The following is a 26,345-nucleotide window of genomic DNA, read 5'->3' as shown; positions in this document are numbered from 1 at the left end:
GAAAAACTTTAACAGGAAAAAAAGAAGGTAGAAACCTCAGAGAGAGTCACATGAGAGGGATATCACTCTCAGGACGGACAGAGGGGCAATAGATGCCACATGTAATGGAGAACGTCTGACAACACTGATTAGAAGAAACAGTTTTCTACATCATGCAATGACCAATGAATTGAGCAGTTATTGTCAGTAATGGTGGAGTATGTGAGTAGGCACATTGTATATCAAGCAGTATTGTATACAGTATCAGCTGCCAACACAATCACCATCCACCATTATGATCCAACATTATCCACGATTTTTTTATGTTAATTTCCCAGTATTAAATCACTAGTTGGGCATATTGGTCGGGATATGAAAATTATATTTAGTTCAAATGAAGCCTTTGCTGTACATGTTATATTTCTCCTTGATTTCTTTTGAAGAACTAACCTTTGCTTTGACTATAATCATTTGACTATCACTATGACAAGACCACAAAGTACCAGTTCCACAGAAATTGCATGGCATTTAACCACAGGAGTTTTTCTTCAGGGTATGCTCTGGCTTTTCTTCTCCCTCCCTGTTTTTCATTGTTTCAAACTGATTTACTTTCCTATTATATTCTTCTCCAGCAGGGCCAGCAGGGATGGCATTACTTAGGCGGGCAGTTCATTTCAATATTTCCTCCGGTGACTCTGTGCCTGTGCTTTATATGTATGTGTGTGTGTGAGTGTGTCTGTGCATGCTTCACTATATTTATGGGGCCTGAAATTCAGATCAGAATCATAATTTTATTGTGGAAGCAGCAATCACACTATCTTGTCCTGCAGCTAAAAACATGACTGCAAAGCTAAAATGTCAAGCGTTTTGTAGAAGCTGGGTATTATAACGTTTTGTGATTTTATCTCTAATGATTCGTATTATACAAATATTTCATGATTTTAAAATGAATATGATACTATGGCAGCAAAGACTGAATTTTCTTCCAGGGGGTATCCAATTAAAATTCATAGCGGTCAGGATGGAGAACATTTCCTCAAGCAAAGTTCTAACTAGAATTTTGATTCAATGTATATTCAAAAATTAGATGAGTGTTTTCAACAGCTGTCAAATTGAAAAGTATAATGCAGTGATATTCTATGATACTGAGATAAAAATACTGCGTTGTTTTTTTAAGCCCTGTCCTTTTGTTTGTTTCAAATTAAAATCAAATCAAATCAAATTTTATTTGTACAGCCCAAATTCACAAAACACATTTTGCCACAGGGGGCTTTACAATCTGTACATGGAGTGACACCCTCTGTCCTTAGACCCTCGGTTCGAGTGAGGAAATACTTGCTCACAAAGTTTGTTGGTTTGTTTTTAAGCAAGATCACAGAACCTGAGCAAAACTTTGGTGGAACTTGGTCAACAATTAGACGTGGACCCAGGATTTTGTTTTTCACTTTACTTCACATTTCCAGATTTATCCATTTTTGTCAGAGAATAATTCTCTTAATCAAAAAATCAGGCACATTTAGGGAACTGATTCTCATAAAGTATATGGAATTTGGTGCAGCTTGAATTTAAAGGGACTGTTGGGCCTTGGGATGAAAGAATGTTCATGTTGAAAGAAGAGCTAAAATCAACAAACTTCAACGCTTGCTTCCCTCGTCCTTTATTTTCCTCTTATATCCCACCTTCAGTGAGAGAAGTGAGATTTGAAATCTGGGCTGGGATGTTATAGTGTCTTGGAACATATGAGACATTCTGTTTTTGAACAGCCCATCAGAAGAACGAACATGTAAGAGTCTCGATTAAAAACTCTGTTTTCTTTAGAGCACACAATGTGAAGTTACTTGTCTTTCTTTTCTTTGCCTCGCTCATCCCTCTGTTCTTTTCCTTTAGTCTCTTCCTGTCTGTTTGTATCTCACTCACTGACTGAGACACGCTCACAGTCGGAATGCATCACATTAGATGATTTACAACACATGCAATTGAAAGTCATAGAGCCAGGTCCAGATAGGACAACGTCTGGGTCCACATCATGTATCACTGACCTCTGACCTTAACTAGAAAACATTTTCTTAATTTATTTATGTCAGAAAAATTGAAAAACCTTTTAGCCAGAAGTTTCCTTAATGTGATAATCATTTGATGTTTGATATCTAGGATATAAACATTAATTAAAACAAATAAATCACCATCAAGCTCACATAGTACTTGTAACTGCAGGCTTGCTTTCTCCTAAAATTAAACTGGCTCTTTTCTTTTGTGTGGAAACACTGTCATGATCATACTCAAAGTCTATCTACACATATCATAGAGTTAAAGAAAAAAACCTTTTTAATCAATATAATGTGAATTCAGATTCAGTGTCGCACTTGATATTGAGCTTTGACACTGTGAGGCTCACACAGTTTTGTGTTTTCTTGTTCTGGTCATTTTTAGCATTAAACATGTATTAATTCACACTTTGTCATTTGATGATTGTCTACACGTCTTTCTTAACAGTTGTTGTGTGCTGTTTTTAATTTAGTGTAAATTATTTTGTGTCGGTCCAACAGTGGACTAGACTTCAAAGATATTAAACTTACAAGCTAAACAACGCTTTTACTCACGTTCCATGTCACTCAAACTGTAACACACTTTTCTTATCCTAAATGCTAAACTGTTAAGATGAACTTCTGTCTGGTACATTCGTCCATGGATAGCCCAAGGGAGTAGTGTGTAAATTGCAAGAGGTTCTGTGTTCAATTTCTAATTTCTAAGGTGCAACTTCCAGCTTTCACATAACTGAGTGGGTGACAAAGGTTTATGGTATTTATGCAAATACATCTTTACTTTCTTCCAAATGCCTTTGTTGCTATTGTTTGTTATTTAGTTGACTTGTGATGTTGTTTTTCTTTCTTGCTCCTGCAGCAGCAGCAGAAGTAAAGACAAAATACATATATTAATGCGCCAGTGACGTGCATAGCTTAAACATGTACAATGAGCTTTCGTCTGGACAAACGTGTCAATAACTTTTTTATCAAAATCCAATAATCCATGAAGGAATACCAATTAAAATGCAGATCTAACACATGAATGGAATCATTGAGTTTTCAAGGTAGAGTGACAGATCCATTTCAAGATGTTACAGAATAGGGGAAGATTTATTTCTGTCCAAATGTCTGTGTATGAGGTCTCGCTGCAGTTCCATAACTGATCACACATTTGCATCGCATGAGGAGATTATGGGGTGCTGTGAAAACCATATATCGAAAGAAGAACTTCATGATGCAAATATTTAAACACCTACAAACAAAAAATAATAAAGAACACCATAGGAATCGGGCCAGATGCGGTGTTCCATATCTTGTATATATTATATATATATACCACATCAGACAAATGCCCCATGACACAGTCGATGTGCCCTGGAATTTCATTTGCATGATGAGCATGTGGGTAATGCCTGGTTTTGACCTCGACATAGGATAACCTGTTCCTTTGGATTGCACTATGTTTTGCTCTCACAAGTGCAGCTCTGCTGCTCCGTTACTCGGCATTGGAGATGTTACGTTTCCGGACCTTCTCAAGGACCCCCCCACCTCAGCTTGCATCCCACCATTACATTCTCAAACGACCAAAATACATCCACCGAGGCTCTGGACGGAACTTTCAATACAACCAACACAACAGCAACACAAACATCCGCTCCTTCTGGTCCACTGGTCCCCGCCCCCCTCCTCGCACTGCCCGCCCTGTCCGTCCTGTCAATCACAGTGTACTGTCCCCTCTGCTCAAAGCAACCGTTTACACACCACTCACCTCTCTGAAACTTTGTGTGCTGAATATCAGATCCCTCAGCAACAAAGCTCTGCTGATCGCAGACTTTATTGTTGACCGTAACCTAGACATTCTATGCCTTACTGAGACCTGGCAACAACCAAACGACTTCTCCCAGCTTAATGAGGCTGTGCCACCTGGTTATTCTTTTATTAGTAAATCCCGTGCTACTGGGAGGGGGGGCGGCCTCGCTCTCCTTCACTGTGATAAAATCAAAGTCACTGCTGTCACAGTCCCCCATCACACCTCCTTTGAATGTTTAGCTGTAAAACTCACAGGCGCCAAACCCACTATCATTGTGACCATCTACAGGGCACCTAAACCCTCTGCTGTTTTCCTCACAGAATTCTCATCACTACTAACATCTGTATGTGCAATGTCTCCCACTGTTATCCTCCTCTGCGATTTCAACATCCACATTGACAACCCATTCAGTATCTTTGCTAAAGACTTTACATCACTTCTGGACTGTCTTGGTATCACACAACATGTCAGCCTCCCAACCCATAACAAAGGTCATATACTGGACTTAATCTGCTGTACTGACATCACTCCCACTAACCTTGATGTCACTGATTTCCCCATCTCTGACCACAAAGCTGTACTTTTTGACATTCACACCCAACTACACAAAGCCAAAGAACAACGGACATCTCCTTCAGAAACATCAAACATATCAACACCACAGATCTCTCCAACCTGATCAGCTCCTACCCCAGCCCTCCCCCAGCATCCTCCCCGGCTGACCTGGTGACTCACTATAATAACTGCCTCTCCTCTTCCCTTACCACCCTGGCCCCCCTGAAAACCCGCTCAGTCTCATTTACTCACACTGCTCCCTGGTTCACCCCTGAGCTCGGCCAGCTCAAAGCCACTGGCCGTCGACTGGAGCGACTCTACAAAAAGACTGGATTCACTGTACACAGCCAAATGTACTCAGACCGCCTCCATCAATACAGGAACGCCCTCACCACTGCCAAATCTTCATACTTCTCCAACCTCATCAACACTGGTACAGGTAACAACAGGATCCTTTTCTCAACAGTTAGCCACATACTTCAGCCCCCTAAAAATCTCTACCGATCAGTGCACTGCCTTCCTGGACTTCTTCAACTCCAAAATCAACACCATTCACCAACAACTGGCCTCATCTTGCATCCCCTCAAACGACTCACCCTGTACGATAACCATTGACCAACCTCTCATCAGCTCCCTCTCCAACTTCACCCCAGTATCAGAGCACACCATCTCAGAACTCATCCTAAAAGCCAAAACCACCACCTGTCAGCTCGATCCTATTCCCACCTCCCTTGTCAGAACCTGTCTGCCGTCCATTTCCCCCATGATCACCAACATTATTAATTCCTCCCTCATCACTGGTACTGTACCCCCCACTCCCAAACTGGCTGCCATCACACCCATCCTGAAAAAACAATTGCCGCACAATTACAGTCCCACCCTGACACAAACAACCCCCATGAACCCTTCCAATCCGGCTTCCATCCAAAACATAGCACCGGAACAGCCCTGGTCGAAATAACCAATGACCTCCTCTGTGCAGCTGACTCTGGACTACTCACTATTCTCATCCTCCTCGACCTCAGCGCAGCATTCGATACCATCTCCCACCCTCTGCTCCTGGACCGCCTGGCTGGCATTGGGATCACTGGTGCTGCACTCTCCTGGTTCACATCTTACCTCACTGACCGCCAACAATTCGTGCAACTAAGGAACCACAAGTCTGGGTGTTCAGGTGTTTCACTGGGTGTCCCCCAGGGGTTAGTCTTGGGTCCACTTCTTTTCACCATCTACCTCCTCCCCCTGGACTCACTCCTCTGTCACCATGGGGTTCATTTTCACACAGGTCTGTGACCTCCTTCATGAATACACTCCCTCCCGGAACCGCCGCTCAACCTCTGCTGGACTGCTAACCGTCCCCAGGTCTAAACTCAGTACCATGGGTGCCTTCAGCTGCTCAGCACCCAGGCTCTGGAACTCCCTCCCCCCACACATAACACAGTCAGACTCCATCACATCATTCAAGTCCCAACTCAAAACCCACCTGTTTAAACTGGCATACTCCCTATAACCTGACACTGTGCAATTCACTTGTTTTTATGTTTATATGTTGATGTTTTCTTTTTTAACGTTGTTTATGAATATTTAATCTTTTATTTTCTTTGTAAGGTGACCTTGGGTGACCTGAAAGGCGCCTCCACATAAAATGTATTATTATTATTATTATTATTATGAGCATGTGGGTAATGCCTGGTTTTGACCTCGGCATAGGATCATCACAGAGCCCATGCTGTAGCTTATGTGTGACCTATGTTGTTGTGAGTATTTAAACTTGGTTGGTGTGTGTATCACTCTGCAACTATACCCAGTGGGATATCTATGCCACTGTCTGTGTAACAATGCTGAGTAGATCATGTTGGAGTTGGAGATGATAAACGTTGAACAACTGATGCTAGAGTTACTGCAATGCAGAAAAGATAGAAGATATCGCAGGACATGATGTTTATGGACATTTAAATGATTAAGGCAGAGGGAGGGTGAAATTTGTGAAAAGGGTAGAGAGGAGCCAAGGATGCACCCTGGACAGGTCGATGATGAGGAATAATAAATGAATCTACCGAAGCTGCAGATATCATCTGTAATCTTTATGACATAATTTTCTAATTTCACTGTGATATCATGATCTTTTCCAACATGTGATTTTACCTTATTCTATATAGGTTTGTGTGAGGTTGTGTCTGTAGTCCTATGGGATACAAAGGCGCTGGGAAAATTTCATCTTTTGTTGTGGTCTGCACCTTCCTCCTCTGTGTGTGTGTGTGTGTGTGTGTGTGTGTGTGTGTTGGTTTGGCAGGTCTGGGCATAGGCGTGGTTTCCCTCTGTGGGTCCCTGGCAGACCTGCAGCGGATCACCACTAATCATCCTAATGCTGCATAAATACCTTGTCTTCACCTCACTCGCTGCCAGATTATACCATGCGGTAGCCTGCTGATTATTAAGGTGGAGGTTTATGCATGTGCATTTCCAACATAACGCACCAGGTGGTGCTGTGTGTGGAGATATTCATTATCGAGTCTCCTCTGTCATTTTTCCACCTTTCTTCTCTTTTGCCTTCCTTCCTTCTTTTACTCTCTCTCTCACACACACACACACACACACACACACACACACACACACACACAAACACTGAATAGCTTCCTCCCTTATCATTTCCTCCCACCCGTGCAGAAAACAACCAGGGGCCTTCATGAAACACTTTCTTCCTCCTGTGTGTTTGCTCTCTTGTGCCCACAGAGGCACCTGACGGCAGCTTTGTTTTTCTTCCTCCATTCCAGGTTGCACCCTTTCTGTCGCTTTCTGTTCATTTGAATTCTACTCCTATCTATTTGCAATGATAGCAGTCCTTCATCCATCTTCCCTTCCTTCTTTCTTTTCATTCAATCCCCACCAGCCCCTCCCTCTCTGCTTTATTTCTCTCCCCCATGTAGAGGCCCGGCCCAGTGCAGCCCTGTCCCCACCAGCTAACCAAGGTGCTCACATTTACGCCAAACACAAGCAGGAAGAAACGTTCACGACTGAAAAGAGTTTCTACTTCAATGTGAACTGTCCATGGTGCTGAAGAGGAGGTTTTGGATTTATTTTTTTGTGACTGGAGCATCCTGGTTAAATCCCATTCAATAATACCATGCATTGATGAATTGATGCATTGATGCATTAATGCCATCCATTTGGAGTTGGAGTTTCTAGCATAATAGTGTTTCGTTCGAGAACATTTCAGCAGTCTGGATCCTTATCCTCTGGATAATGGGCATGTCTGATCACTGCATCACTCGTGCTGCCCATCTGATGACCCGGTGATATTAGCTCCCTCCTACCTAACACGCCTCACATCTAATCCTGGTTTGTATTTGGCCGCTTGGAGGAGTTCAACAGCAATAAGGCTAGCTGCTGTACAAATAGAGTGGTGAGGTTGAATCAGATGGAGGAGCTGCTGCAGCTCTATGACAAAGAAGAACACTCCTTCATTCTCTGAGGGCTGCAGATTAAAGGAATGCAGAATGGAGACTGAAGAGCAAATAGCCTTAGGTCCGGACACTCACTCAACCATAAGAACATTGCACACAAATGTGCAGCCATGCAGGGGATACACACAAACGTGGAAAAAAGCATGCACAGTCTCATAAATACATCCAGAGACACACAGACGGTACCGCAGCCTCACACTGGAAAACAAACTCCCTCTCACTTGTCTCTTGCACACGTACACTTACACACTGATATGAATCCACATGACTACATACACATGCACACACACAGGAGAGATTGATAGCAGTTGGATGAGGCAATAAGGCGACTTTATGGGGCATGGAGAAGAGACGTATCACAGTGAGATGGTGTGCAAACACGCACACACACACATAAAGAAACATACACACATACAGTATATGCTGTCATGCTAAAGGTCAATTCCGTATGTACCCATTCATGAAGGGTAGCATCCCAATCTCTCCTTCAGTTACTCTTAATCTCCCTCCTTACTCACACAGTCGGAGGTCACAGTCCTCTACAGTAGTTACATCACTGTGAAACTGCTGTCAGGTGTACAGATAAGGCTTCATGTCAAACATGGCTGTGCTGTTATGTCAACGTTGAATCATCTGTGGCCCATCACTTCATATCAGCTCTGTGAGGGACCTCTGTTGAGGAGAGGAGGACCATTGCTTTTGTATTTCTTTTGTTTTTTTTAAAAGACTGCACAGGATCAATTGAGGCTCGTTTGCCACAATCTGACCTAAACTACTGTTCAAACTGCTGTTCCCGCTTCACATTCATTGACAATTTTAAGGCCATGAAGGGATTCTTGTCATAGTAACAACAACAATAATAATAATAATAACTTATGCCTCATGTGACCTCATAAAACCCCCTTTTGCCTGAATGCGTTAGCTCAAGACTGCCATAAGAAAATCCTTTAAAATGTACCACAAATGTTCACTTAGACTCAAATAATAATTTGGGTGGTCTAAGGTCAAGCTGATGACTTTTACTTGTCATAAAGTATTGCTTACAATGTGATACCACCCATGTATTTAATTAAAGGCAATGAAATACTTCCTTAACCACTGCACTAACACGTGTACTGTAGAGTCATCTTGCAGCTGTTGACTTGGTTGCCTACAGCCAAAACTCTAATTTATAATTAAAATATTTGGAGAACAGCCAGGTGCCTGCACTTCCACCACTGCTCTGCCTGTTACTGTCTCCAAACAGCACAAACATCACTCAGAGGCAATCTTTTCCAGGTCACACACACGCACACACAAACGCACACAGACACATATGCGTGTCCCTCTATAGTTGTCAGGACACTCATTGACATAATCCCCTTACCCTAACTAAATGCAGAAAACCAAGTCTTAACCCTCAAAAAGCCAATTTGATTTGTGAGGACCAGCCAAAATGTCCTGACAATTTTGGTATTGAACCAAAATTGGCCCTCATTTCTATGGATAGACATGCCCAACCACCCACCCACACACACACACACACACACACCCACACACACACACACACACACAGTCCTTTAGTGGCTTTTGTTTTTTCAAAGCAGACAGATTTAGACCACAGAGTTGCTCTCTCACTCCCTCTCATAACTATTCTATCCATATCCAGCTTTCACAAATACAGGATGCACAGTTCTTTTTTGCTATTATGACAAGAAGTCTTCTCCTGAGAAGGGCTCTGCAGTGTGTGTCCCATAGCCAGTTGGTTTTAGGGGCTACAGCATTTACAGGGCTTTGGAAATTCAAGTTAGGGGATGCATTGGGCTCGAGAGATGATTGGAGGTTGACTCCATTGATGACTTGAGACTACTATGTAAAGTGCCTTGAGATAGTTTACATTGTTATTTATAAAGATCATATTGGACATGAGGATTGGAGCCAAGGACGATTCATTGCTTATTATAGGGCCACAGTTTTCAAGTCAATCATATCGACAGAAATGACAAGTTTTGTGGTGCAGTGTGACTCAATCAATCAATTCAATTCAATTTTATTTGTACAGCGCTAAATCATAATATACATTATCTCAAGGCACTTTACATAGAAGGTCAACAACTTAAAATCACAATTTGTCTCGTAGGGCTTAACAAGGTGTGACACCCTCTGCCCCTTAACCCTCAACAAGAGCAACAGGAGAAAAAGAACGTAGAAACCTCAGAGAGCCACATGTGAGGGATCGCTCTCACAGGACGGACAGAAGTGCAATAGCCGCCACGTGTAATGGAGAACGCCAGAGAAATAAGAGTAATTACACCATTGGTTTGAATAAATAGTTTGTAACAAGATGGAAGGTAAATGACAGCCACAGTGTGTTGAAGAGAGAAGAGAGAGCTGACACCAGAGTTAAAAGTTAGAAGTCTAATTCCCTTTCTGACTGCTGTTGAACCTCAGAGCCTTTGACGATACTCTATTGGAATTTTGTTTGTTGGACATAGAGCATCATTGTTTGCTCAAAAAAAAGGGAAGCTGTCGCTGGCTCTATGTCTCCCATCCTGGTAAATGTGGTTTGGAAATACAGCTGTAATAGCTGTAGATGTATATCCAAACAAAATTCCGTTGGTGGAACTTAGATTTGTGTGTGTCTTTTAAATTTGAACTAAATCTGTATTAAATGTATGTCCTGTTTTGTGGAGGGTGGGTCCTCTAAAATTCATATCATTTCCTCTCTTTTACCCACACTTTACCTCTCCTTACCAGTTTCCTTGCTCTTCTCCTCTCCTCTGGTCTTCTGCTCAGCTTACCTTTTCCCCAACCTCTTCCTTTCTTGTTTTTCATCTTTCCCTTTTGTCCTGTGGAGGTGGCGTGTTGCTTTGTGCCAAATGTTCAGGCTAAGCAACCACACAAACACACACACACACACACACACATTTACAAACATTTACAAACTTCATACAAATATGTCCAAATCATCCAGCACCATGTCGCAGCTCCCTGCAGCTTAGCCAGGATGAAAGAACAGAACATTGAGAGAAATAGAGAGAGAGGTTATCTTTAATATTCCAGACTTGTTCTGAAAGCATGTATCCACCCAAAATAAAGAAAAGAAGGAAGCATGTTACTAACAGACCGTAGGGGGCTGAGGGAAGTTAGGTCATCACACATGGACACTCTCTTTGAGTCTTTCTATCAATGCCCTCAAAATAAATTACTGACATTTTGCAAAAGGGGCAAACTAATTAAATTCTCTCTCCAGCAGCCAAATACATCCCCAAAACAATTTTCTGTCATTAAATGATTCCCCTCATTCCTTAAATTGGTTTGAATCTTTCTTCCTCATTTCATGACTGGGATCTAATAATAAATGAATGTGACACTGACCATGGGTCCTGGACACAGTAATTGATATGTTAAGTCCCAGCTACTTCAGGTATATCATAGATGTCATGTATAGCACAGTACGTACATCTTTAGGAGTTTACATTAATGAACATAGATTATCATAGAAAACATATGGCCACACAAAAGATGTTAAAAATATCAAAAAAAGCTGTTTCTCTTCTGACCTTATTTGAAGCAAAGCCATTGATCATATAATCATAAACATTTACTCCAGTATTTTAACAAAAAAGAGTTTAATAGTAAATCTTAAACTCTGGGTGGTGATCTGTCATGTTGTCTCCCTGCACTCACAGCACAGAGCCTTATAGAGCCTCTTTGAAATGGGTGAGGTTTGAACCCAAATGCAGCACAACAAGCGTGTGGTACAAATTGGCTGTTAAAAAAATAATGAAGCCTAGAACCAGATATGGACAGGCCTCTGACACAGGAGTCGTTCCCTGGACCTCAGGATGCTCTGACTATGTACAACAATGAATGAACTACATGACGATGCCTAAACGAACACACACACACAGGCACAGCCAGGACTCATCTCACATTCATCATCAATTACTCTCTAAATATAAACTACATCCTGCCGAAAAGCAAGACAAGACTAATTCAAATGGAATAAATCTAAAAATGTTAACGTCGGTACTAAAAAATATATCTACTTACTGCTATTCTAACATGGCCACAGAGTGTGGGGAGGATGTGCAGGTGGACATGTAAGAGGAATATATGCTACGGTAGGTAGGTAACAGTCTTTATTCACTGGCTCACAGCAGATGAGATGGCAGACAATAGTGAAGACAAAAAGGCAAAAGACTTGGTCGGGGACGGAAGGCAGAGGTTTCAGACGAGGCAGGTAAGTCGGAGACAGGCAGGGTCGGCAACAGAGAGTCAGTCTGGAGTTGAGTGCTGGAAAGTCTTGCATCGAGGAGCAGAACAATCTGAGAGTGGAGCTGGTGAATGTAAACTGGGCTGATAGCAGGTGAGTGGTGTTGGCTTGATGAGAGGGTGTGGCTTGGCAGGCAGATGAAGCAGAGGCGGAGGCCATGGAAAAGTACACTCAAAAAAAGGAAACTGGTGGGCTGTTACGTTAACTAAAGTGCAACATGTGTTATGTAAGCTATAATTTCATGTTTCAAAGTCCATCATTTACAGCAACATTTGGTCACAGTGATAGTTTGTTATTTATTGTTATTAGACTAAATAGCCGATGTCACCATGTGCATGTGCCTCTTCACTATCATGGTGGTGTTGATGATTAAAAATGGGAAAACTCGCTGGGAGGAATAATAATTGAGGTGAATTTCCGGGAAGTGTGGTTTGCAGCGGAATTGTGTGCACGTTGTTTAGTGTATTTTACAAGTGAGCATGAACGTTTGTGTTTATTTGCTGCGCAGCCGTCACAGTACAAGCAGGTTAGCTGCCCGCCAGCTAATCACACAGTTGTGCTGCTGGTGGGAAAAAAAGCTCCTACTTTCTGTACCGGTATGTCTTTACTTTCGTGTGGATGTTAGCTTGGGATGTAAACCGAGGGCCGGTACTTTTTGGTCCCGGTACCTACTTGGGTACCGTTAAGATTCTGGACCGCGGATACTCTTATCTATACTTTTTGAACATCTACCACCGCCGCATAATTATGACACTGCCGGGACAGCAGCCTGTCAGTCTGCCGTCTGACAAGTCCTGAGTGTGTGGGTTTGTTTAAGCTGCAGCAGATAAAGCTAAAGGGAAGGAGGAAAAGGTTAAAGTTGGAAAAGAGGGAGGAAATGAGTAGAAGTGGCCGCTAAAGTGATGGTGAACGTGTGGAGCGCCGAGGTCCGGTCAGTTCGCTTGTGTCGGGTCGTCACGTGTTTGAAGCCTCGCACCGGAGGAGAAAACTCCGACTGTCGAAACGATGAGCTTCTTGTGTCTTTTATTTTGCGGTAACACATCTCATATGTGACGGTGACCAAAATCCCGGTCCCCATGAGGATAACCCTTTTAAATGAACACTAGAGCTACTCTGAAGGTGCCTGTGAAGTTTTTAGCATTGGCCCATATGACATGTTTTTTGGTGAGTGTGAGTGTGTGAGCATTGCTCATTAGTGTCCCTACTTTTTCTAGCTGGTACTGCACCCACTGCTTCACACACACACATCTTCCAAATATGGTTGGTTGCCACCCACTTCCTGGTCCCCATTAGTAATGATTCAAGCAGCGATGACATTTTCAGCATCAAGAGCTGGCAATCAACAGTAAAAGAAGATTATTTGCTGGAGAAACTAGCTAAGAAGATAAGAACTTGTGCAGAGGAGCAAAAGTAAGGCATAAGGTAAGCACAGTTGTATCTTAAATAAGTATAAGCAGTGTTGAACCCTCAAATAACATTACTTACCTGTACCTAGCTAGCATGATTAATAGCTCTGATTAGCTACAAAGGCTAAGTGTATGACCTCAAATGTTTTACAGCATTTCTCTAATTACTTGCCAGCATGATGCATATGTGAAGGAGTTTATTTTAACTGAAGGAGGCCATCAAGTTATAAAGCTAACAGCATTTCTGAGTTTTGAGTGTCATTTTGGTATGATGAACTTAAGATCAATATAAGTCCTGTTATGTTATATTTAGTATATTTAATTTAATGAATAGACCCTGTTTGCCTTTCACACATGCACAAGACATGTATACAGTACATATATGTTTGTTTGTGTGTAAAGTTTATGCAACAATGCACAAGAGTATGCATTACCCTTTAGGCAGAAACTTTACTCATGACAGAGAGTGAAGGAGAATGTTTCTGTAGTGGAATTTTGCAAGAAAAACAACCCTCATGAGGATTTAGGCAACAACAACATTTTTTAATACCACACAATCTTACTAAGCAAGTAAACTAATTTTTTTTTAATCTTTTCCTGCAGAAATGGCACCACGGATCAGCCCCTTTCAGGATGCAATTCAACATGTTATTTCACAGACTGACAAAATCTGCAAATTAGAGGTCCAGTATATTAATGCAGTAAAAGGTGAGGTGGTATCTGCTGTAAATTATCAATCAATAATTATCATTTAAAATCTAAAGAAAAGCTCCAGAGTACATTTCATATGGACTAGAATGCTGCAGTGGTCAGGTTTGGTTTGTTTTGTATTATATATTAGCATAAACTCATTGTTAACAAATATAATTAATGGATCTTCCTGTTTTATTGAAAATGTTTTTATTGTTTACAGGACGTGGTATATTTGCAAAGGGTACAATTTGCAAAGGAGACTTTGTTGTACAATATAGGGGGGATATGATAAATGATGCAGAATCCCAGAGAAGGAGAAAACTTTACCACCCCTCATGTGCTGCATTCATGTTTGCCTTCAAGTGGAGAGGGAAAACATGGTGGTAAGACTGAAGAATACCTAAACTACACTCCATATACTATACTAAGTTCTACTAAGTGGGGCTCTGATTTTATCGTGATATATTGAGACATTTGTATTTTTTCTTTTCCAATTTTTCAAGTATTGATGCCTCCAGAGAAGATGGCTCAATTGGGCGACTAGTTAATGATGAACACAGACGTCCTAACTCCAAAATGAAAAAAAATTGATGTTAATGGAGTACCCCACCTTTGTTTATTTGCCCTGGATGACATCAAAGAAGGAGAAGAAATCACCTATGATTATGGAGGTGAAGACTGCCCATGGCGAACACAAGTATGTTGCACAGAACACAGTAAATACAATGAGTCAAGTATCACAACATTTTAGTAGAATGAGAAATATGTGGAACTAATTTGGCTGTATTAATATTTGTAATAACCATGTACACGATACATGACCAGGATTGATACAACTTGTTTGGACTTTAGGCTGCAATGCATGAGTGACCACTTATTATCGTGAAAATAACAGGAACATGTAATTACAAACAGGAATCTAATTTACAAAAGTTTTAAGAAGCTATTGAAGGTCAGTTTAGATTATTATAGATACTATGTTACTGAACGGAATGATCCTTTATTAACACTGCATCCTAGCAGGGTTGTCTACAAACCTCTGCTAGCAGCCTGAAGCTGTGCTTTTGATTTATATGTGAAGTAGTGCAGAGTGTCCAAGCTTTTCAATTTCCATTGGATGAATGGAAATGTCATTGATTCTACTGCATTAGCATAGATGCGATTATGATATTACAGGTTTGTCACTAACTTTGGTTCATTAAGGATCTCAACAATGTTTTTACAATGACATCCCCAGCCAAACCTTTATCGTATCTGTTTACAGACAACCAGCATCACTGTTAACACCATGGAGCAGGATGACTCTGATCCTGTCCACTCAGAGAGTCTGATGGATGGTGCCTTTGGGCCAAAGACCACACCTGAAGAGGTAAATTCATATCAATCACTATTTTATCATTGTTTTATCACTCTATGTTCAGAGTTTGTGTAGAAACTGTGTGAACAATTAGGTAAAACTTGTACACACAAGGAAGTGCAATGTTGGGTGTGAGTATTTTCTTTCTTGATAAATTATCACTCTACATTTTGGAGGCACGAGGTCCCCACGGGACACCTTATGACAGTGGGCAAGTACGAACTGTTTTTGAAAAGTTAGATAAAACTGGTCCCCTCAATGAACTATAATGTTGTGTGTAAAATGTCCCCACAAAGCCTGTGTTAAGTTGTGTGAACGAGAAAGAGCTTCACTGGTCACAAGTAATGTAAATTGGTATACAGTGACATTTCAAGTCATACATCTTGAAGGTTAGTGTTAGAGGTATATTCATGGTTGATTTCAAACTTCACAGAATTTTCTTTCTTGATAAATTATCACTCTACATTTTGGAGTCACGAGGTCCCCACAACACACCTTCTGACAGTGTGCAAGTACGAACTGTTTTTGAAAAGTTAGATAAAACTGGTCCCCACAATGAACTATAATGTTGTGTGTAAAATGTCCCCACAAAGCATGTTTTATTTAAATTGTGTGAACGGGACAGAGCTTGGCTGGACAGGAAGAAATATTTGAAAATGAATTCAAGCTTCTTTTCTCTGGAGTTTGTTTTATGTTAACAACAGAGTGTATCTCATTTTAGAGGTAAAATCTCAATGGTCAGTCTTTTTGAATGTCAATGTATTATATACATTGAATGGACCGTTAGGTTCTTATGTTTTAATTTCTTGAAATAGTCATACAATTTGTGTTTACAGACGACCAGCATCACTGTTAACACCATGGAGCAGGATGACTCTGATCCTGTCCACTCAGAGAGTCTGATGGATGGTGCCTTTGGGCCAAAGACCACACCTGAAGAGGTAAATTCATGTTCATCACTATTTTATCATTGTTTTGTGACTCTATGTTCAGAGTTTGTGTAGAAACTGTGTGGAAACAATTAAGTAAAACTGGTCCCCACAATGAACTATAATGGTGTGTGTAAAATGTATGAAACATGTTTTTTCTAGATTGTGAATTCAGACTTAGTTTCGCAGAGCAGACACAACTTTGGTCTCAAATATTCTTATATGCACTTTACTATATTATTTTTGTGCATGTGCCTTTATTTACAGATTACAGAGTTCGAAAATGAAACTGAGACTTTTGTACCAAAATTAAGACGGACTAAAAGTATTCTGGTAAGTACTTACTGTGAGTTGACATCAATCACAAATAACTTGCAATAATTAAGTGGATTATAATTTTACATTATATATAATGTAGTCTGTAAAGTATAATAACGTTGCACATCAATTTTTCAAGTTGATGCAAGTTGATAAAATCGTATTTTTTTCAGAACAGTCAAAATATTCTGTTTATTATAATATAAATTGCTAAAATAATCAAATTATGACACAAACTTGCAAAACAGCCAAATGAGATGATTGTTTAATTGATACATCAACAATTTAATTTGGTTCTGTTACTGACTAATTTCTCATCTAACTGTTACAGCTCTACATATTTATAATGTTTTCATTCTTTTTTTTAGATGGAAGACTCAGATCTGGAAGAAGCTGAACTATTTGATTCGTCATCAGAGAGTGCAGATGATTACGTACCAGATACCGTTTCCGAAAGTGACAGTGACAGTGATGCTTCAGTTAAGCTAAACTTCAAGAAAACATTTCTGCCTCTTAATGATCCGGATAGCTCAATGGTACCCCCTGTCTGCGATTCCACAACACCAGACAACATGATTTTGGACAGTCACAACATTACACCTGAAACCCCCAGAGCAGTAGAAGAACCCTGTTCAAGTCAGAACATAAACGACATCGTAGTTGTCAGTTCATTTAAAAAAAAAGGTGGGAAGAGAGTTTATGACAAAAAACATTATTGCTTGTATTGCAGTAAGCCTAATTAAAAAATTGCGAGGCATCTAGAGCGTGCACATGAAGAAAAATCAGATGTAGCTAAAGCTCTAAGCTTTCCAAAAGGTTCAAAAGAGAGGAAAAGACACCTGGATTATATTCGCAACAGAGGACACTTTGCTCACAATGCAGCAGTTATGGAGTCTGGAAAGGGTAAACTAGTGCCATTCAAACGACCTCCAAAAGAAGTGCAAATGACTTCATGCACTGTGCATACTGTCAAGGACTGTTCACAAGAAAGGTCTTATGGAGACATATGCGTAGCTGTAAGCTTAGTCCCGGAGTCAACCCCAAGCCAGGAAAGAACCGTGTACAGTCCATGTGTACATACACCGGGACTGTACCTTCAAACATAGGTAAACAACTGTGGCAGGTAATCAGTGCCATGAATCCTGATTCGATCTCACGCATAATAAAAAATGATCGAGTCATTGTTGAAGTTGGGCAGCACCTGTTAAACAAAGGTGGCGCATCAGACAAGAATCAACAGTGTGTACGAGAGAGAATGCGTGAATTGGGAAGGCTGATTTACAATGCTAGGAAAGTCACCACCTTGAAAAATGCTGAAGATCTCATAAATCCAAAGATGTACATGGAGACTGTTAAAGCCGTTAAACACACATGTGGGTATGACAGTGAAACACAAAAGTTCCTCATTCCGTCACTAGCAACCAAACTTGGGAATGCCCTTGTTAAAGTGAGCAAGCTCCTAAAAGCTCAAGGTTTAATCTCAAATAACAAAGAACTTGTGAAGAATGCCAGTGAGTTTCAAGAAGTCCATCAGGAAAAGTGGAATGAGATGATCTCAGCTACTGCTTTGAGAAACATCAGGGAAGCAAAGTGGAATGTGCCCTCTCTCATGCCCTTTACCGACGATATCCAAAAAATGCATGCATATCTCAATAAAGAGCAAGACGAGTGGTACAAGTCACTCTCTGAAGATCCCTCTACTAAAGCCTGGATGGAGCTGACAAAGATATCTCTGGCCCAGATCATTCTCTTTAACAGACGCAGGGAAGGAGAGGTGGCGAGCATGCCCTTATCTGCGTTTTTATCAAGAGATACCTCTGATCCTCATACAGATGTGGACTGGGCACTCTCTGAACTGGAAAAAAACCTCTGCAGACACTTCTCAAGGATTGTCATCAGGGGAAAACGGGGTCGCGCAGTTCCAATTCTTCTGACTCCAAATATGTTGCGTGCATTAGAACTCCTGGTGAACCAGAGAGAGGCTTGTGGGGTTCTAAAAGACAATGGGTATATGTTTGCAAGACCAGAAGCCATGACACATTTCCGAGGTTCAGACTGTCTCCGGGGCTTTGCCAACTCTTGTGGTGCAAAGTGTCCCAAGTCACTGACATCTACCAAACTGCGAAAACATGCCGCAACCCTTTCAACTGTGCTGAACATGACCGACACAGAGATGGACCAGCTTGCAAACTTTCTTGGACACGACATAAGAATCCACCGTGAGTTCTATCGACTGCCTGAGAAGACCCTGCAACTTGCCAAGATAAGCAAAGTTCTAATGGCACTAGAGAAAGGAAGATTAGCTGAGTTTCATGGCAAGAACTTGGACGAAATTGGAATAGATCCAAATGGTATGTTATTTTATTTCACTTTTTTGTTTATCATTTTTTCATTCGCATGGTTACACTGATGTTTGTGTGACATCCACAGAGAAAGTTCAGGACAGTGTTGAGGAAGACAGGAGAACACAGGAGGGAAATTCTTCATCTACTGTTGACGGTATGTAGTGACGCTAAGTTGCTGTCTAATTCATGCCGTTTTACAGATTGTAATAGGCTGGTGGTGAAGGGTGAATTATCATTACATTTTCATAGAATGTAAATATACTTAGGCCTGCATATGGACTCGCTCAACAATGTAAAATAATCCACCCTAATTCATATAATTAAACATACTGTAATTCCATGACAGACTTACATTCTAAGCGGATCTGTACTGTGTGAATTTTAATGGTAAATTGATATAGCACTTTTCTATACTTGAATACCACTAAGTGCTTTACAGTTTAGTTTTGTCATTCACCCATTGACACACACATTCATCTCGAAATCAATCGAAAATAAAAATAAACAAACATTATTTATTTATCTTTTTCGTAATATGTAGTTTAAATACATAAATTCAATTCTACACTTTAACGGTTGAATACACTTTTATTAATGAAATTAAATTTTCAATTTTGTATTATCATTATTCTGTAGTACATATATGTCTTTAAAATAAGTGAAATTCTTTTTTTGTTTTTTCATAGAACCACATACAGAGGAGACACTTCCTCATACCGAAAGGGATGAAATGCTGCCACAACCACCCAAGAGACAAAATCCACACTCATCAAATGATGAGGTACCTTCAGAATCCTGCAGAATGAGGCCTTCCTCAAGAGGTGAACTCATGACACTTCTCTTTTATCTTTTGTATGTCAGTAGTGATTATGTATGCTTCTTTTTTTTACATGAATTGTTAGTGTTTAAATTATAGAAATGGCCAAATGTTTTAAAATGTGTCATAGCAGCCATATGGGCACAGAAAAAGAAACAGCACACCTTCAAATCCCTGACCATGTTAAAGCTGTTTATAATTTTATCATTTAAAAATTGTCCCTGGAAAATCCTGATAAAGTTTTACTACTTTTTTTTCTTTTATAGCACCACCAGCAGAGGAGTCACTTCCTCCCACTGAGAGGAATGAAATGCAGCCACAACCACCCAATAAACCGAAACCAGTCAGTACGATGAGGCCTACCTCTAAAGGTAAACGTTTGACATACAGTACCTCTCGTCTTTTTAATGTCAGTATTTATTATGTTTGCTTCTCTCATGGATATGGATTTTCACAGCACACATAAAACTAGAAATTGCCAAATTTGTTAGATAGCAGTCAAAAAAAAAGACCAGATCAGAGTCTGTTTTCGGTGTTGCCCATTTAAGATGTTGCCACCAATACTTTATTTCAGACCATTGCCGCATAACTGTTGCTGCCCCCATTTAATTTTGTTTTATCTGTATATTCATGCCTGCAATAGTCAGATAGAGGGTTGTTTGCCTGATTCTATAGTCTATTAGGTGCTTAAAGTAGGACTCATACCAGTAACAGTTTTATATAATATAAACAATCAGAATCAGAATCAGAATCAGAATTCTTTTATTTGCCAGGTATGTTTGCACATACAGGAAATTGCCTTGGTGTAATTGGTGCACTGCTTATGTACATAAAACAACAATGTAGAAAAACAACAATATATAAGAAATTGAGTAAAATAAAATAAAATAAAATAAAATAAAATAAAGTAAAGTATATACATATATGCAGTAACAGAGTAGTAATAAATTATATTATGTGCAGGTGGTGGGGTGTGGTGGGGTAGAGTCAGTGCGGTGCAGAGTCAGTGTGATGCAGGGGGCTTGTTTGTGAGCCCCACTGCCACGGGGAAAAAACTGTTCAGATGGCGAGAGGTTTTAGTCCTGATGGCCCGAAACCTTTTTCCGGAGGGAAGTCTCTGGAACAGGTGGTGACCGGGATGTGAAGGATCAGCAATGATCTTGCCTGCTCTCCTACTGGTCCTGGAGTGGAACAGGTCTAGGAGGGCCGGCAGGTCACAGCCGATGACCTTCTCAGCTGACCTTATGATCCGCTGCAGTCTGCCCTTGTCCTTGGCAGTGGAGGCAGCGAACCAGACGGTGATTGATGAAGTGAGGATGGACTCAATGATGGCTGTGTAGAATTCAACCATCACTTTCTGCGGCATGTTGAATTTCCTCAGTTGCCGCAGGAAGAACATCCTCTGCTGGGCCTTCTTCGTGATGGAGGTGATGTTCTCCGCCCACCTCAAGTCCTGTGCAATGATGGTCCCCAGGCTGAGGGGGGCAGTTTGGGCTGGGCTCCTCCTGAAGTCTGCCACCATCTCTACAGTTTTCAAAGCGTTCAGCTCCAGGTGGTTCTGGCTGCACCAGGAAGCCAGGCTGTTAACTTCCTCTCTGTAGGCGGCTTCGTCCCCATTGGTGATTAATCCGATGAGGGTCGTGTCGTCTGCAAACTTCAGGAGTTTGACAGAGGGATGGCTGGAGGTGCAGTTGTTGGTGTAGAGGGAGAACAGTAGAGGGGAGAGCACACAACCTTATGGGGCTCCAGTGCTGATGGTCCGGGACTCAGAGACAAGCTTGCCCAGCCTCACGCGCTGCTTCCTGTCAGTCAGGAAGTTAGAGATCCACCTACAGGTGGGCTCAGGCACGCTCAGCTGTGTCAGCTTGTCACGGAGAAGAGCTGGGGCGATGGTGTTGAATGCGGAGCTGAAGTCCACAAACAGGATCCTGGCGTAGGTGCTGGGGGAGTCGAGGTGCTGGAGGATGAAGTGGAGTCCCATGTTGACTGCGTCGTCTACGGACCTGTTGGCTCTGTAGGCAAACTGCAGTGGGTCGAGGAGGTGGTTGGTTATTGTCTTGAGGTGGGTCAGCACGAGGCGCTCAAAGGTCTTCATTACTACAGAGGTCAGGGCGACAGGCCTGTAGTCATTAAGGCCTGTGATCCTCTGCTTCTTGGGAACGGGGATGATGGTGGATGTTTTGAGACAGGCGGGTACAACACATTCAGCCAGTGAGGTGTTAAAGATGTTCGTGAACACTGGAGAAAGCTGGTCTGCACAGTGCCTCAGTGTGGAGGGGGAGACAGCGTCGGGTCCAGGTGCCTTGCGGGGGTTCAACTTCTTCAGGAGCTTGTTTACATCTCTCTCCTGAATAGAGAGAGGTGTGATGGGGGGGAGGGGGGTTGAGTCTTTGTCCAGGCTGGGGTGAAGAGGTGTAATAGCTGTGTCAATAGTATAAAAATACAAACAACAACTAGCCCCTATACCAACCACCTGTCCTGGGTACTCACAAATCCATAGTTAGTTAGATTAATGAGTGAATGGGTACATGGATTTATTTATCCAACAGATCCAAAATTTTATAAATAAATTATTTTCTTCATGACAATTTTGAGAAATTGATGTCAGTAAATGTGAGTCCATGTCAGTGACCAGAATTAACAGTTTATTTTTTTATATAACACAGCATGTACAGCTTATACGAAAATTGAATCAAAATCCTCTTTCCCACTGACAATTTCAGGCAGAATGCACAAATCAGTGTTTTCTTGTCAATTTAATTGTATATATTAGTTTTCTTATACTGTAGAAGCTAGTTTATACTGTATAAAACTTGTAACTTTGGATTATAACTTTTACACACTTCAGAGTCCTTGTCATTACAAATTTGTTTTTCTGACCACTTAAAGGTACAACTGCCCAAAAGAAGAAAACACCCTGGAAGCAGACAGAGGTGGAGGCAGTGGAAAGGCACATGAATCGGTTTATCACATCTTGTATTGTTCCAGCTAAGTTTGACTGTGAGAAGTGTATAACAGCTGAACCAGAAGCTCTTAAGGACCGGAGCTGGCAGAATGTGAAATCTACGTATATAACCGCATTACGGCCAACAAGAGGAAATTTAGTAAATAATGGGAAGATTACCACCTATCTGGTATTGCAGATACTAACTTGGTCTACTGAAAATGTTTATTTACTATGACTAAGGTATTTCATCATTTTTTACTTTATTGATCTGTTCTGAAGTGCCAATAATAGCCAACATTTTTGTTATTTTAAATTCTAAAATATATATATATATTTTTTACTAGAAGAGTTATGTTAAAAGGGAGGATTGGTTAAACTTGAGATTTTATTTGTTTACAAAAAATCCCGTCTTTCCCTAAAACTCAGGTAACTTGAATTTTGTCTTTTATTCGACCAAATATTTTGAAAGTGATTGAATAGCAGTAAGCTGTTGCTCTGTGGTTGGCTGTAATTAAAAATATCTTACAAATTTGACCGAATAAGATTTATTCTTTGTACGGATATAGATAGCTTGTTTGATATGTTAATATTCACTTCAACCACATTACACCAATAGTCCTATCAAATTCTGCTTCATTGTAAGGCGGAGTTCATGAACAGCAAGATGTTCTGTGCAAAGTGATGCTTTGCATCCCTATCACCATTTACAGGCCTCATGTTATATCTCTACATTATCTATCAACAACTGAGCCAAGATTGATTTTTCTTTTTTGTTTTAGACTTTATTAGTTTTAAACAAACAGCCCTAACAAATGTAATAATGGAAGGACTGACAGTATCAGTAATAATGTATATAATAATGCTTTATTGAAGCAAGGTCCCCATCAGTCTTATAGCAAGTTGTGTGAGTCATGCAAATGATATGTAAATAAGGTCCCCATCAGCCATACCTACCCGTTTTTTCTTAGGCCCCCATTTTGCACAGTCAAAACACTACTTCATAAATTTAGATATTTTAAGTTTTGTATGTACTAACAGAGCTATGTTTAGTGTCCCTGATTTTTTTCATACCTCTACAACCTCTAGAAAGGGTGGTCCCCACAGATGATGATAAAAAGTGCAGGCCCCACAGACCATGGAAACCAGTATGTGTGTGTCAGTGCTGTATACACACAGACACACAAGCACACATGGGGCGCAGCGTCGGAGCAGTGAAGTGAAACAACAACCTGCAGGTCACCTGAGCTGACGTGAACTGTGAGTCAGAACAATAAAACTTTAAGATTAAAAAGGCAAAATATTCATAAAGAACCATAGAAGGAGATCCGATCATGATGACAGATGTAGATGTAAGGCTGCCTAATCCCTCTCACTGCAGGTAGCCTAGTCCTAACTAATACATAGCTTCTGTTCAGGTGCATTTCATGGATAGTTGCCTGGCTGTATGGATGGTGTGCTGCCTGCTAATTTCTTTGACATACCTCGCACATTGTTGACTTGCTAAGGGGTTTAAAGGACGGGTGTTGAGATGATGTTACATTATGATGTCAAGATGGTTGAGGACAGTAATGTATTGACCACATACATTATATTTACATTTGTTAATTTATTATTTGTTGTCTTATGTTTAAAAAAGCACAATGTATGTTTTTGTGCTATGCAGGTAACTAGTTTCACTTTTACTGTGTATGTCTGTAAATTAAACATTTAATACATACACGTTTACATTTTTCTCATTCTAATCTCAAAAAGCACCTTTTTCCACTACTTGAGTTTGCATGTCTGTCAATGATTACTCTCTCAATTTATTACAGCAATTTGTCACAAAAGTGTCCTGTCCTGTCATCCGACTGTGAGAGGGTGCTGTCCGATCACACATTGCATTGGTGCCTGCATCTTTTCTGAAAAAGGTATGAAGTATGTGTGTGTTGGGGGGTTGCTGCTTTTTTGTCCTTTTAAGTAACGTTTTCAGTGCAGTACTTTTATTTGTGACAGAGTATTTCTATTCACACATCCTGTGTGAGCTATGCAAAAAAAATGCACAGTGAAAATTATCTCTTGATAGTCATATTGACATGATCATACCAGCATACACCTGCTTCACACAATCACACAAATATCCCGCTGTATATATTTTGAACTTATTAATCATATCTAATTGATTGATCAATTCCTAGTCTGTCTGTGAGCTAGCTACCTGTTCCACTCGTCCAGATCCAGGTCTGTCAGTGATTACATGCTAACTTTCATGGGCATTAATTGATTGTTCTCTCAATTTATCACAGCAACTCCTGACCACAAGAGTGTCCTCCATCCAACCACACCTGTGTCGGCCGTTCAACTGAATAAGTGCCTGCTCGGAAAACAGCAAATGTCTTTAGGTGAGGAGATGTGGAGTTGTAAGGAGTGTAATCTATCTCTGTCCTGTAGATTTGAGCTACTAAAACATTTTAGACTACAGCACCGTCATAGGCAACGCTACCCACGCCCACACAAAAAGTGCCCATGTACTTTTAATACATGGAATGCTCTTCACATTCATTTAAGTACAGTCCATCCTAAACAAAACCCTCAGGAGCTGCTGGAATTGTCAACATTTAGTTGTCATTTGTGCACTTGTAGTGATCTGCCTACAGAGAAGGATTATTTTGTACACATTGGCACTCATTTGAGGAGCAATGAAACTGTTGCTTGTATGGTTGGGGGTGGCAGTTTTCAAACAAATATATACGGAACATTTCACTCTCACAAGAATAGGAAACACAACCCACATACGTTGAAAGATTTCAAGCCAGGTGTAGTTATAACCACTGGAGTTTCACAAGAATCCTCTGATGATCCTGAGGAAGAGGCACTTAATCAAGAAGACTCTGATGTTGAAACTGACCATGTATGTTCGAATAGTGATGTGGATGTAACTAAGAACTTGCCTAAAGTAATTGAGCTAAATTTTGCTGCAGCGTTGCTCAAGTTGGAGCATTTTGCACATGTGCCAGGCACAAAAATTGATGACTTCTTAGAGGAACTGCACTACTTGCTAAGTTCAGCAACATTACCTCTCTCCATGAACATTCTTGAAGTTGTTTTTCGGTGCATAGTCCCACAACTGATATGTCTTTGATAACAGAAGTAGCCACTGCTCTCTGCGCATCTAACCCATTGCTCAAAGCCATAGGGAAGGGTGGTCCCCTGAGCACATCTTATCTCCGCAAACAGTATTATAAAGAAAGCTTTAAGGTTGTAGAACCCATATATATATAGTACATAGTACATACTTGATGCCAAGGAAAAAAGAAGTTTTCAGTATGTGCCTGTACTGAAGTCTTTGCAGCAGCTCTTTGACAGGAGAGATGCTCTTTGACAAGGGTAGTTGATAATCACAAAGCACAGCAGAGTAATAGGGTGACTGGTGAGCAACATACTTACAAATCTACTCAGGATGG

At 40.8% G+C, this 26,345-nt stretch overlaps 2 protein-coding genes across 2 annotated transcripts; both read left to right on the top strand.

Annotated features, from left to right (window-relative positions):
- The first annotated feature begins 13,150 nt into the window (after nt 1-13,150).
- Nucleotides 13,151-17,723, top strand: LOC138407823 (uncharacterized). The gene is made up of 8 exons (XM_069525397.1): nt 13,151-13,512; nt 14,100-14,204; nt 14,410-14,572; nt 14,693-14,886; nt 15,454-15,558; nt 16,383-16,487; nt 16,743-16,808; nt 17,162-17,723. The coding sequence occupies exons 5-8, from the start codon at nt 15,478-15,480 to the stop codon at nt 17,534-17,536; spliced, it is 627 nt and encodes a 208-aa protein (XP_069381498.1). The 5' UTR covers nt 13,151-13,512; nt 14,100-14,204; nt 14,410-14,572; nt 14,693-14,886; nt 15,454-15,477; the 3' UTR covers nt 17,537-17,723.
- A 406-nt stretch (nt 17,724-18,129) lies between these two features.
- LOC138407660 (uncharacterized) lies at nt 18,130-24,289 on the top strand. Its single transcript, XM_069524577.1, has 6 exons — nt 18,130-19,144; nt 19,224-19,292; nt 19,825-19,959; nt 20,222-20,326; nt 22,845-23,011; nt 24,281-24,289. The coding sequence occupies exons 1-6, from the start codon at nt 18,130-18,132 to the stop codon at nt 24,287-24,289; spliced, it is 1,500 nt and encodes a 499-aa protein (XP_069380678.1).
- The last annotated feature ends 2,056 nt before the right edge of the window (nt 24,290-26,345 follow it).

The sequence above is a fragment of the Paralichthys olivaceus genome, chromosome 5 (genome assembly GCF_024713975.1).
Source record: "Paralichthys olivaceus isolate ysfri-2021 chromosome 5, ASM2471397v2, whole genome shotgun sequence".
NCBI classification, from domain to species: domain Eukaryota; kingdom Metazoa; phylum Chordata; class Actinopteri; order Pleuronectiformes; family Paralichthyidae; genus Paralichthys; species Paralichthys olivaceus.
The sequence above is the reverse complement of the archived record's forward strand: the minus strand, read 5'-3'. Positions and strand labels throughout refer to the sequence as shown.

Bases quoted from the DNA above. Each gene is read 5' to 3' on its own strand.
- LOC138407660 (XM_069524577.1), top strand. From the start codon at position 18,130: ATGTACATGGAGACTGTTAAAGCCGTTAAACACACATGTGGGTATGAC. The intron at 19,145-19,223 runs GTATGTTATTTT...TGACATCCACAG, and splicing joins AATTGGAATAGATCCAAATG to AGAAAGTTCAGGACAGTGTT. The intron at 20,327-22,844 runs GTAAACGTTTGA...GACCACTTAAAG, and splicing joins GATGAGGCCTACCTCTAAAG to GTACAACTGCCCAAAAGAAG.
- LOC138407823 (XM_069525397.1), top strand. From the start codon at position 15,478: ATGGAGCAGGATGACTCTGATCCTGTCCACTCAGAGAGTCTGATGGAT. The intron at 16,488-16,742 runs GTAAATTCATGT...CTTTATTTACAG, and splicing joins CAAAGACCACACCTGAAGAG to ATTACAGAGTTCGAAAATGA. The intron at 16,809-17,161 runs GTAAGTACTTAC...TCTTTTTTTTAG, and splicing joins GACGGACTAAAAGTATTCTG to ATGGAAGACTCAGATCTGGA.